Here is a 12,843-nt window from a genome sequence, read left to right as displayed (position 1 = left end):
CATTAAGTATTCTTATCTTTTAAGCTTATGATACTGACTTTTACTTATCCTTTGACTTTTTAGCTTTTAGAACATATTTTGGAGGAAATAAAATAAAAATTCAGCATTCTTAATTTTATGGATTAAAAACTTAAGTTAAAGAGAAGGCAGAATCAGGGCAAATTCAAAATACAATATATGAATAAAAGAAACAGAAAAAGAAAAGCACATAAATGACCTTATGTGTTATAAGATTCACAGTTACCTGCCAAATATAAACAGTAAGAAACCTAATTAAATCAGGAAATATGTTGGTTACAATGATTGGTTGGCCTCTTTAACAGCAAGCGGTTCATACCATTCTGGACCAAATCCAGCAGCTTTTCTTGCTGTCTCATTAAAAGGTGGTTTTAAAGGTCCTCTGAAATATGTCCTCACTATTTCATGAAACTTTTGAATCACTTCATTCTGCTCTGTGGTCATTTCATTTTGTAATGAACAAACTTCTTGCTCTTCTGTGTCTGGGGCCAGCTTTCTGGACCTCTGGCATAGATACTTGAACCACTTCACTCCAGCAGCACAATGTGTAATCTCTTCTGGGTAAACTACTCTTTCTAGTAGCTCTGCTGTAGTGTCATCCCCACCATTGCGGAAACGAGAGATTGTTGTAGGCAGCACATCAAGTCCTCTGGCCTGTGTTCAAACTCACAAAGGTACTATATTTTAGATAGAAAGGGAGAGGGAGATATAAATAAAGGAAGTAGGACAAACCTACATATCACTACAGGCATTAACAAACTATTTGAAACACCAATTTAATTAAAAAAATATATAGTCAGAGCTGCTAAAATTAGAAAAATAAAATAAAAATACAATAAAAATAAATAAATCTGATGATTCCTCATGCACTCCATCACTCCCCTGCCAACAAAATTATTCATAAGCGACCTATTGACTCAATCTTGGTTTCTAGAATGACAAATCCAAGCATCAAATATAAAACATATCCATAAAATACCACAGCTCAATGTGAGACACACCTCATGGACACAATGTTCAACTGCTAATCGTGATAGTAAATCCTTGGAAGTAGCAGTAGCAGAATCCCAAAGGCCATCATGAGCTGGCAATGCTCCATAATAAGACCCTAGCTCCTCAAGTCTTGCAGCAAGAAGGGTGAAGTGTCGCCCTTCATCTTGTGCGACCTTCACAAAATCTGTGAAGAATTCTCTAGGCATCGCTTCTTGTTTGCCAAATCGAGCTATTATATCCTGCAAAAAATAATTTTATATATATCTTCGCAGCTGCGTGCAAACTCAAAGCAAATGTCTTCCAGAAAACACAATAACAAATGCTTTGGAAGGAGGGTGAAACACATTTAGTTAAATATAAAATATTCATAAACTGAGTGTCACAAAGTTTATAACGTATATTATCTACCGTGAACATACATATTCTGCCACATAAAAAGTTAATTAAACTCTAAAATGAAAGATAAGGCAATGGAAGAAGTTAGAGAAGAATACCCAAGAGAGGTCAATGGCCCAGCTTTCAGTGTGAGCAAGACTATGCACAATGGCTATCCTGCTCTGCAAGCTGCCGGCTTTGCCAAGCTTCGGCATCAGACTCGGCGCCACCAACTTCACCTGCCAACAATAATCAAACAAAAGAAACAAAATCAGCGACGTAATACGAGTGAGGCATTTCATCAAACACATGGCAGTGGCACCCCAAAAACAGAAGAACGAGAGAACCCTTACATTGGATAGCCTTGCGGGGCGATCAGGGACGGGTAGGTTTCGAGAAGGGTGGTAGGGAAGAGCGATGGCACCGTGGAGCCACCGTGAAGCGACGGAGTCGCCGAGTCGAGCCTTCTCGAAAGGGTCGGCAGTGTTCAGAACTCGAAGCGCTGCTTCCACTAAGGTTTCTTCTTCGTGCGAGCTCATCTGGTTTCTCCTCCTTCGTTGCCAATCAAATTTCGAGTTTTGTTAGCTTCGTTCTGGGAAATAATATGCTTCGTCAACGTCTCACTACGACGGTGATGTTGAGTCAAAACATGAGGTAAACTTTTAAAGTGAATTTTTTATTGTGTAAGTTTGAATCTCGATTTTTCATTCTAATTTTTATTGGTATTAAAATGTTTATTAATCATTTTTTTATAGATTAAAATAATAAAATATTTGAAATTACGTTAATACCTGATTCAATATTACCTAATTCACTAAACAATAAGTAAATATATTTGAAGGTGTTTGACTACAAGGCACAAAACACACCGGTAACCGGAAAGTGCTTGGCGGTGGAGGGTGGTGGACTGGTGGGGGAGAGAGTGGTGGTTCCTTTTGCATGGTGGATGAAGAATGACTTCTTCGAGGAGCGAGTCGACGCTGCAACGCCTCTACGATTTTGCGAAGATGGCTCTTATCAAGATCTTCGCTCACCCCTACGCCACGGTTAGCATTCTCTCACTCGCTTTCTCATCATTCTCTTTCTCTCATCACTCACTCGCTCTCTTCGTTGAAGGTCTGTGACTTGTACTGCGGCGGAGGCGGCGACTCTGAGAAATGGATGGAGGCACAAATTGGCCACTACATTGGAATCGATGCCTCTTCCTCTTCTCTCGACAATTTGCGGGAAGCCTGGGACTCTCACCGCAAATCCTTCACTGCCGAGTTCTTTGACCTTGACCCTTGCACAGTGAGCTTTCTTTCTTCTTCTTCTACACAGTTATGTTTGTATGTTTCTTATTCTCGCTTATTTAGCATAGCTTTCATTTGAGCTGTTTACATGGTACATGAATTTAGGGCACACGGAATTGTCACTGTTTATTCCTTTCTCATAGTAATTTTGTAGTAACCTTTTTCAGCTGAGAAGCCAGGGGGAACATGTATTCTTACCTTCTTCGTTGAATTTGATTTTCATCTTTGTTTTGTTGCATAGAGTATATTTTTTGTGTTGCGTATTCATATTTCCCTTTTAGGGGGGAATTTTGTGGTTCTATAGGATAATGTTGTCAATGTATAAGCAGAATGGAACTTTGTTTTAGTATGTATGATATATGAGGATTTCAAAACTACAAACTTTTATGTGGAGCACACGGATAAATTGCCAAAGGAAAAAATTGAACTAGTGTGGTTGAGTGCACTGAGGCAACTGTGATTCTAAAGGGTGTAAACTAGGCAGAATTTAAAAGGACAGATAAAAGCTAATTGTTGCTAAGATCTGTATTGTGTGAGATATGTGCTTTTTGACACCTTTTTCCTGAGGTTGTTTCATACTTTATTTTACCACCTTAAGTTGGAGTAAAAATGAGCCTAATCCATTAGTCTTTTTGATCTTATATTGTGCATTTTCTTTTCTAACAGGAGAATTTAGAAGTGCATTTGGAGAAGACCAATGTGGCTGATTTTGTCTGCTGTTTGCAGCATTTGCAGGTTTGATATTCACTCCCAAATGATGGTTTGAAGCATTATAGTTGCTGATTGGATCATTATGGATGATATCTTATTTTCTAACATTTGTCCTTACACTATTTCTATTTTAGTTATTCCACTAAAATTTAGTTGCTGCTCCACTTCTGATTAATATCTCTAATGCAGCTGTGTTTTGAAACTGAAGAGAAAGCACGGAGACTCCTGCATAATGTGTCATCTCTACTGAAGCCAGGGGGTTATTTTCTTGGTATTACTCCTGACTCATCTACCATATGGTATGAGACTTATTTGTCAACGGTCTAATATTCTTGAATGTAATTGCATGTGCTCTCTTTCTTGTTTTGTATTTTTTTATTTGGTCTGCTGTCCAAATGAAATTCACACAATATGAGAACTGGATTGGTGATTTGATGTGTTAAGTAGTTATTAAGTGAAGCCAAAACACCTATGAAGTTTTCACCGACATATCTGCTCTTAGATTGTTACTGAGAACACTAATATTTCCTTGTCTTTGGTCTAATGTTTGCGCAATTGCGCCTAGATTGTTTGGCCTGATTTTCCTAGTAGCAGCATTGGAGTACCTGTTTATCAGTGACAATAAATAGTAGGTCTATAAACCGTGTCTTTGGTTTGCAACAATTATGTCCTAGATATCTCAGTCTTCTTTCTTCTTTATTATGCCCTTATAAATGCTCTAAGTAGTTTCAACCTTAATTAGTTTCAACCTTTATACATATGATGAAAACTCTCTGCCTAATAGAAAAGGAGAAGAATCATCTAGTGTCTAGGAGAAGTGCACAGAAGAGGTCCAGATTTAGACAATGAATGATTTATTTATGAGACATTTGTGTTTTCTTCTATTTGTAGTTGCTTCCGTCTATTTTCTTATGGTGCTTCCATACTTCCATCCATGTATGACATTTCTGAGCATTGATTGAAGTCTGCATGAGGTCTTTATACCAAAATATGCTGGATTCTGGTAACATTGTAGCCATATAGGGCCAAGTATCAGAAGAATGTTGAAGCATATCACAACAAAGGCAGCAGCATGAAGCCAAATATTGTTCCCAATTGCATTCGGACAGAGAATTACATGATCACTTTTGAGGTTGAAGAAGAAAAGTATATATCTCCACAATTGTTCAACTTTATGTTACCAATTCTTCTCTTTCGCTATGTAACCTGTCCGATCTTTCCAGGTTTCCCTTATTTGGGAAGAAATACCAGCTGAAATTTGCCAGTGATGCCTCTGCTGAAACCCATTGCTTGGTTCATTTTCCAAGCTTCATCAGGTTTTCATCTTACTTAATAACCTAAGATTGATACTCTGTGAGTTGTTGCATTGATTGCTGCCAATGCACCATATTGATGTCAATCTCTAATACTACCTACCAAACCTGTTTTCATGAAGGAACAACATTGACTTCAGTATTTTTTGTACTTGTTACATTCATATAATCAATTTCCACTTTTAGACTGATTCGACTTGTGTTCTTATGAAACTCAGGTTGGCCAGAGAAGCTGGTCTTGAGTATGTGGAGATACAAAACCTAACCGAGTTTTATGATGACAACAGGTTGGCTTTGCATTCTTGTATGTAGGAATAATGATTTTTCCAAATCCTTCAACTGTAGTATACATAGTGTGTTATTCGCAATTTTGTAGTTAAGACTGTTTTGTTTATATAACTTCCTTCTTCATCTTTCTAATTGCTCAAAGAGCACAATTGGCAGGGTTGCTAATGAACTATGTTCCAAGCCTATTGGATCCTAGGGGAAGACTTCTTCCTCGATCATATGATGCTCTAGGTAATGCATTAGTTGTTTCTCTTGACCATGAATTACCTAGTACAAAGTTTCTTGGTTTCACTTTCACCTGTAGTTAAACGGAGAACTGAGTTTCCATTCAAATGCAGGTCTCTATACAACATTTATATTTCAAAAGCCTGATCCAGATATTGCACCTCCAATTGCCAGTCCATTAATCCAAGAACCAATTTATAATCTTGATGAGGTAATTATCAATAATTTTGAATATTATTTTTCAGCATATGTCACGCTAGGTTTTGTTTATTATTTTGAGTAATACCCTAAATTAGTCCCTGGAAATATTTAGTCGGACACTTTACAAATTTTAATTATCAAATTAGTCTCCAAACTTTATTACGTTTGACAAATCAGCCTTCACATTAGGTTTTTCGTTTATACGGAGGGACTAATTTGAGAATTTTAAAAGTTTTTAGGAACTGATATGTCTTTATTAAATAATGAAATAATGATAGGGAGTGAATTGTTTAACTTTTTACCAAAATTTGATGTAAAGATTGATTTGTCTAACAAAATAGAAGATTAGAGACTGATTTGGTGATCAAAATTCATAGAGGATTAAAATGTTATATTAAAAATTTCTTGAGAACTGACTTTAGATATTATTCTTTTTTTTTTGGGCCCTTATTCTAACTCGTTCATACCCTGCTTTTTAAAAGGGTTTCTGGTTAAAGGAAAAAGCTTATGATGAACATGTTTTGTGGTCATAGTTTAAAACCTTTTTTGTATCAGTAAAAAGTTTCCATTTTTTAACACCGATATTTTTAAAAAGTGTATGAATTATTCCTTTGCTTTTAATGAATCCTCTTCTGCATGTTTTGTGGCGTGTCGTACATGCTGGGAAGTGGGAACATACCTTAAAGAAACATGAAAAAATTAATTAAACTTTCAAAAAATTTATATAAATTAAACTATAATAAAATGTCAAAAATGAAAACGTAAAGTAAAGTTCCAGTGGCCTGGTGGGTGGTGTCACACTATTTTGACTTCAACATAAATACATAATTAAAGAAAGCATAAAGTCTTAAAGTCGGTAATAATAAGTGGCATAGCTTCCTCCCAAGAGCGATAAATTAGTTAAGAAGTAATTACTTCATCAACCTAAATTATAAAATAAATAATAATCAACTGAAGCTGTGACCCATAGGCTATAAGCTACATCAGTACATCCTATGTTCATGTATGATCCCAATACTTTCCACACCGAAAGCAACTACTGACCTTATTTCGTTTTCAGAATGACATACAAGAAATTTCTTCTCATTTGTGTAGATGTGACTTCTAATTAAATTACTCATTTCATTTTGCAATTAAAAAAATATTATTATTTGGCATCCATTTTCTTATTTGTAATAATAATATACTTTGGAGGGAGAGTGGTAGTCATCCTTTATTTTACAGGGAACAAGTTGGAGAGATGATGAAATAAATGCACAGATGGAGCCACCACCTCCACCACCACCACCACCACCTCCACCACCGCCTCCTCCTCCTACTCTTGGGCTGGGCATGATTAGCGAACAAAAAGGGATATTGGGCCCTGGCCCTCCTGATTTACGTTTTCCAGAGGCACTTTGACTAATCCTATGGTCTGGGGGGTTTACCCTATTTAGGGGTGCACAGACCCGGCCCGGCCCGGCCCGAAGGCCCGTCCCGGTCCCGAACAATTTTGGGGCTAATTTGGTGTGATTTCATCGGGTTTAGGGCCGGGTAAGGGTCTCAAAAATAGACCCGGTCATTATTTCGGGTCGGGTCCGGGCCATAGCTCGGGTCACCCGAAGTCGGTCCGGTGACCCGGTCATCATACACAATTAATATTTTGTGTTATTAGTGATGGATCATGACTATTCTTATGTGGAATTTAAGTATTATAAATCTTAATATTTTGTGTTATTAGTCATTATAAAACTATAAGTTAATGTTTTATATTTAAAATGTATAAGACTTTAGACTAATGCATAATATTGTGTTATTTGTATTGATTTAAATATTTGGTATTATTAGATAATATTAGTATTGATTGTGGTTATACTTTAGTATTGATTGTGGTTATGCTTTAATTTTGAAGAATGGTTGGTTCTTGTTATATTTTTCTAAGTGAATTTTACCATGTTAAATAATGGTTGGAGTCTTGGAAATTTGGATATTTTTACATGCTAGCTTACAAGAAGGTATCAACGTAATGTAATGTTAACGGCCCGGTTTTTACCCAGTTTTTACCCAGTATAATTGTGGCCCGAAAGTGTATTGGTTTCATCGGGTCTAGGGCCGGGTTCGGGTCTAATAAATAGACCCGGTGTATATTTCGAGTCGGGTCTAGGTCACATCAAACCCGGCTTCACCCGGCCCATGTGCACCCCTAACCCTATTTGCCTTTCTTTGTTTTTTAGTGTTCATACTATATATTGGCTAAAGTAGAAATTGCAGTTAGGTTTCCATTACTAACATTGTTTACTATGTAATCATCATGCCGGGGTTTAGTTTATCGTTAATTTGCATATTGTGCTTGTTAGCTTTTTGTTGGGTTTTTCTGTCCCCATTGTGTCAGACTCTAAAAGTGTTAGAAATATGAGGCACGAGTTTGAATGAATTATACAGTGAACGAAAAAGAATCATGTTTATAGATTATAAAATAATTTGACTCTTATTTATAGCATAAGCTCATTGAGACTCTTTAGATAAATGTTTACCTCTGTATAAAGATAATTTTCATAACTATGTTAGTAATTGCACAGTGTAATTTGTTTATTCTTTTTATTCATTATTTACTTGGGTTGATTTAGTTGGGTAAAGGAAATTGCCAAAGCAAATGCCAAGACTGCTTTAACACCCACCTAATTTAGTCAAAGCTAATGAAATTCTTGTCATCAAACAGCTGTACGCTAATCATTACAAACATTGGTTAAAAAAATTATAAAATAAAAAAGACTAAAGAATAAGAAATGTGTCATAAACACATAGGCATGTACATGGGTGAGAAATCAACCAACATATCCAAACTCCTGGTTGATTCTTGAGTCAATAAAAATAAATAGATAAATGTTACTCTAACAACCCAATTTGCTAGTTGAAGACTTAAAAAAACACAACGTAGTTAATAAGTGGATTAACATAAAAACATTGTTAAAAAATACATTTTTTTCTAAAATTGTATATCTTAAATAATTTTAAAATAAATATTTTAGTACATTTTTTTTTATTTTTCATGGTATTCTTCAGTCCAACTGATTAAGACGTCACAGATCGAAATTCTATTTAAGAATTTGTTATTGACTAATAAATTGTTAGATGCACAAGACGAAAATCAAATCCTGATATTTATTTAAATGAATTAGTGAACTAATTATTAAGTCAATTCAAGTTTGTTAATATTTTAGTACACTTATTAATAACAATTTCACAATCAATCACTCAACTTTTTCTTCTTTCCAAGCCCGTGTTAGAGGGTAGTGGGGTATAATCGTTTTGGAAGATTTTCATTGTAATGTTTTTAGATCAGAGTTAATAATGCAGATCAAAGGGTATATTGGTAAATCAGGGCAATTGCGCGTGGTTGGCATTAATGATTGTGATGGGACTCTCTCCATTGCTGAGGAACCAAATTGCTGCCCTTAAAATTCATGTCATTTGTTGTGTGATATCCTTTAAGGCTTTTCGGTGAATGTGTCCTTAAATTGAAGAAAATCTTCCAACCAAATCCGATCTCCTTTTTGGTTAAATCATTAGAATAATGATTTAGAGTTTTAATTTATTTTTTTAATGTTTAAAAGAATAAAATGTTAAATATATATTATTTTTAAAAAATATTCAAAATAAAATTTTAATTTTTTATTTATAATTAAAAAATAATTAAAAAATAATTTAGATTTTTCAATCGTATTTATGTTGACAATATATGAATAATATACTAGATTTAATTAATATGTGTTTTAAATTAAATTTTTTATTATTAATTTTAAAATTAAATTTTATGCATTGTTTTATAATAATTTGTTTAATTAAAACATATACTAATTAAATTCTAAATATAATATGATAGATAACACTGATTACTTATTTATGTTTTCCGAAAGATAAAAAATCATAAAGCCATATAGGTAAAGCCATGAAAATGGGGAGGAAAATTATATCACTAAAAAGAAAAGAAAGGGAAAAAAATGACAAATAGGAAGGGAAATTATGTTCTCTGAAATCATAGTTGGATGAAAATCTTAAAAATTAGAGTAAAAGATATATCGGTTTCTGACCTTTTTAAAATTGGACATTTTCGTCCCTTAAGATTTGAAAATACTTTTAACCCCCTCACCTTGTAAAATCATTGAACTTCTCCGTTGATTTAGGTTGGAAAACATCACCCGAGAAGGTTGATGTGGCTGCAGGGAGTGTGACCTGTCCGTTTAGGTTGCTGAGTTGAATGGGATACTAAAATTCGTAGGACAGATCGATCCCTCACACACAAAACAACGTTGTCCCCTTCCCTTACTCCTATTCAGATAATGTTATTCCCATAACACCCAGAAGCCACACCTGTAATTACTGAAAACCCTATCAGAAGACAAACAGTTTCTTTCTCCCTCTGAAAAAAGAACGTCTTCAACTCGTTGAGAAGGTGTTGTGTGCTCAGTGGACGTTGCGGGTGGCGAAGGGTTTGACATGCTTCGTCTGGCAAGAAGCTGCCGTCTGCTACAGAGGTAAGGGTATTAGTGGAATATACTGTTTGTTCGTGTTTAACTATTTGGTAGAATATAATGCATGGGGTTGGGGTTAGTCATGATCGCATGCTCTGTTTCGGGGATGAGACTGGAAAAAATTCTATAAGGATTTAACTGATTTAAATTTCTCAGGCACTTGATCTAGGGTATGTGTGATTGCTATATCTGTGCATAATGCAGATGGTTGATATATATGTTGTACCTGTTTTTCACCATGGAGGTCATTTTGGTAGAAGACCCAGTGGCACTCTTCAGTATATTGGTGGGAAGGTTGAAAATTTTCCAGAGATGGATTTGGACTTTGTGAATTTTGGGGATTTGGTTACACTATTTAAGGGTCTAGGCTATGCAACATACAAGGCAGTGTATTGATATGACCCAACCAGCAATGATCTTGAGTCTGGACTGCACATTCTGAGAGGGGATGCAGGAATCAATGAAATGCGAGAGAACAAGATGAGGAATTCAACTAGCAACGAGTTCTACATTTACTTCGATCACCCTGTTGATGAGCCATAGATTGTGGAAGAAGATGCTGCTGCCGAACAGGGGCTGGAAGAATTTGATGATGCAGTTGATGTGGACAGTATCATGTGGGAGCTTCACTCATCACCATCAACAGCAGGGGATGGGAATGGTAGTGGGGAGGACGAGCTGTATAAACCTCCTCCGAATGGCACTGGAACTATTTCTGATGACGACTCTTCTAGCTGTGATGAGGAGAATGATGTTATGAAGAAAAGAAGAACTCTGAAAGGAAAGGAGAAAATGCTGCCAAAAAGAAGGGTCACTGTCAAGGAAGGGCTAGGGACAGAGTCAAGTGGGAACAAGAGAGGTGCTGGAAAAAAGACTGCAGGTGTGCCTGATGGCAAAGGTACCAGGCCAGCTGCCAAGCCCAAAGGAACTAGGCCTAGTGCGAAGCCGAAAAGAAACAGGCCTACAGCCAAGCCCAAAGGAAGTGTGCCTAATGTCAATCCCCAAAGAACTGGTGCTGCTGTGCATGCTGAAGAAGATGTCCCATCTGTGCAGCCCAATGACAAGCCTCCAATAGGGCTCTATGTGAATGAGAAGGATTCAGATGATGATGACCCGGTTTATGAGTATGCATCTGAGGACCTTCACACACCAGTATCCTCAGAGGATAAGGGAGACAAGCATGAATTTCCAATCTTTAATGAAGAGTATGAGTTTGGAAAGGGGAGATTTGAGGTGGGTACCAAGTTTGCAACCATTGATGGCTTCAAAGAGGTTGTCAAAGATATGTTCATAGCTGAGGGGAGAGAACTGTTGTGGATAAAAAATGACAAGGAAAGGGTGAGAGTTGCCTGCAGAGGTGAAAGCTGTCCATGGCTGGCACATCTATCTTACAACAAGACACTGCTATGCTTCCAGGTTAAGACTTACAAGTCTGAGCACACATGCGCAAGAGATCTGGATAGTAATGCTGCTGATCAACACTGGATCAGTAAGAAGGTGGAAAAGAGAAAGGGAAGTCAACCTCATATGACAACTGATGAGGCAATTGATTTCCTCAGAGAAGAGTTTAACTTAGTTGTGCATCCAAAGATGGTATATAGAGCAGTAAAGGAAGCAAAGGAAAGGCTAGTGAAAAACGAAAAAGAACAATATGAAAAGCTCAGGGATTATGGGATGGAGATTCTCAAGAGTAATTCTGGGTCGATAGCAAGAATTGATGTGAAGCCTATCCCTCAGTCCCTCCCTGTCTTTGACAAGATATATATCTGCTTCGAGGACTATAAGCAAGGCTTCAAGAATGGATGTAGGCCTTTCATCCATCTAGACGGAGCCTTTCTTAAGACATACCATGGAGGCCAGTTACTGTCAGTAGTGACCCAGCATGCCAACAACCAGTTCTATGTTGTGGCATTTGCTGTTGCAAGATCTGAGACCAAAGAGTCATAGAAATGGTTCCTGACACTACTTTAGGAAGATCTGGGTGATGCCTCCCAATTCGGTTAGAATTTTATGTCCGACCAGCAAAAGGTAAGACTCTTACTTTCCTTTATGTGTTTAGTTGTTGGTGTTTATTGAAATAGCCTATAATATGATTAGTTGTTGGTGTTTATTGAGATAGCCTATAATCTGTTTATTTGTTGGTGTTTATTGAATTAGCATATACCCTGTTTAGTTGTTGGGTTTGTTAGGGTAGGCTATAATGTGTTTAGTTGTAGGGTTTGTTAGGGTAGGCTATAATTGTGTTTAGTTGTTGGTGTTTATTTGTTTTCAAAAATATGTGCGAAGTGTGGAAGGGGACGACGTCGTTTTATGTGTGAGGGATCGATCTGTCCTACGAATTTTAGTATCTCATCCAGTTCAGCAACCTAAACGGACAGGTCACACTCCCTCCAGCCACATCAGCCTTCTCTGGTGACGTTTTCCAACCCAAATCAACGGAGGGGTTCAATTGTCCCAGATTTTACAAGGTGAGGGGGTTAAAAGTATTTTCAAATCTTAAGGGACGAAAATGTCCAATTTTAAAAAGGTCAGGGACCGATATGTCTTTTACTCTAAAAACTAAGTTCCTTACAAAGGCAGTACCAGCTCACTTCCAAGTATCTGTTTTCTTTATATATATATATATATATATAACAAGGATTTCTTCTTAATTCCATGAGAAATACTTTCTACTCAAGAAATACAAATTCACTCAACGAGGCAGGTCAATGAATTTAGGACTGTCAATATATATTCTACCCGTGAATACTTAATTTGACTCAATTCGTTCGAATAGGATAGACTACCCGATCCACTGTAAGTATAGTAGAGATCGATCCGGATATATCTGTGCATAGGATAGGATACGGATTTAGGGTGTAACCTATCTTTTTCTACCCGCACTTAATATATAGCACATATTATTTTATAAAAATT

General features: G+C 36.5%; 3 protein-coding genes across 3 annotated transcripts; 2 read left to right on the top strand and 1 right to left on the bottom strand.

Annotated features, from left to right (window-relative positions):
- Window positions 1–155: 155 nt before the first annotated feature.
- Window positions 156–1,925, bottom strand: LOC107607702 (3-oxoacyl-acyl-carrier synthase-like protein (Protein of unknown function DUF455)). Its single transcript, XM_088493938.1, has 4 exons — window positions 1,740–1,925; window positions 1,506–1,625; window positions 1,020–1,250; window positions 156–672 (listed from the first exon to the last, which is right to left on the bottom strand). Exons 1-4 carry the CDS (start codon window positions 1,923–1,925, stop codon window positions 295–297), a joined length of 915 nt encoding a protein of 304 aa, XP_088350064.1. The 3' UTR covers window positions 156–294.
- Window positions 1,926–2,293: 368 nt separating this feature from the next.
- LOC107605923 (S-adenosyl-L-methionine-dependent methyltransferases superfamily protein) lies at window positions 2,294–7,208 on the top strand. Its single transcript, XM_088493937.1, has 10 exons — window positions 2,294–2,432; window positions 2,503–2,676; window positions 3,345–3,413; window positions 3,579–3,688; window positions 4,413–4,535; window positions 4,613–4,705; window positions 4,921–4,989; window positions 5,133–5,221; window positions 5,329–5,426; window positions 6,641–7,208. Exons 1-10 carry the CDS (start codon window positions 2,340–2,342, stop codon window positions 6,815–6,817), a joined length of 1,095 nt encoding a protein of 364 aa, XP_088350063.1. The 5' UTR covers window positions 2,294–2,339; the 3' UTR covers window positions 6,818–7,208.
- A 2,917-nt stretch (window positions 7,209–10,125) lies between these two features.
- LOC148554151 (uncharacterized) lies at window positions 10,126–11,874 on the top strand. The gene has a single exon (XM_088495013.1). It carries the CDS (start codon window positions 10,543–10,545, stop codon window positions 11,872–11,874), a length of 1,332 nt encoding a protein of 443 aa, XP_088351139.1. The 5' UTR covers window positions 10,126–10,542.
- Window positions 11,875–12,843: the final 969 nt, after the last annotated feature.

This window comes from Arachis ipaensis, chromosome B7 (assembly GCF_059453495.1).
Source record: "Arachis ipaensis isolate K30076 ecotype BB chromosome B7, ASM5945349v1, whole genome shotgun sequence".
In the NCBI taxonomy this organism is placed as follows: domain Eukaryota; kingdom Viridiplantae; phylum Streptophyta; class Magnoliopsida; order Fabales; family Fabaceae; genus Arachis; species Arachis ipaensis.
This window is presented reverse-complemented; position numbering and strand designations above follow the sequence as displayed.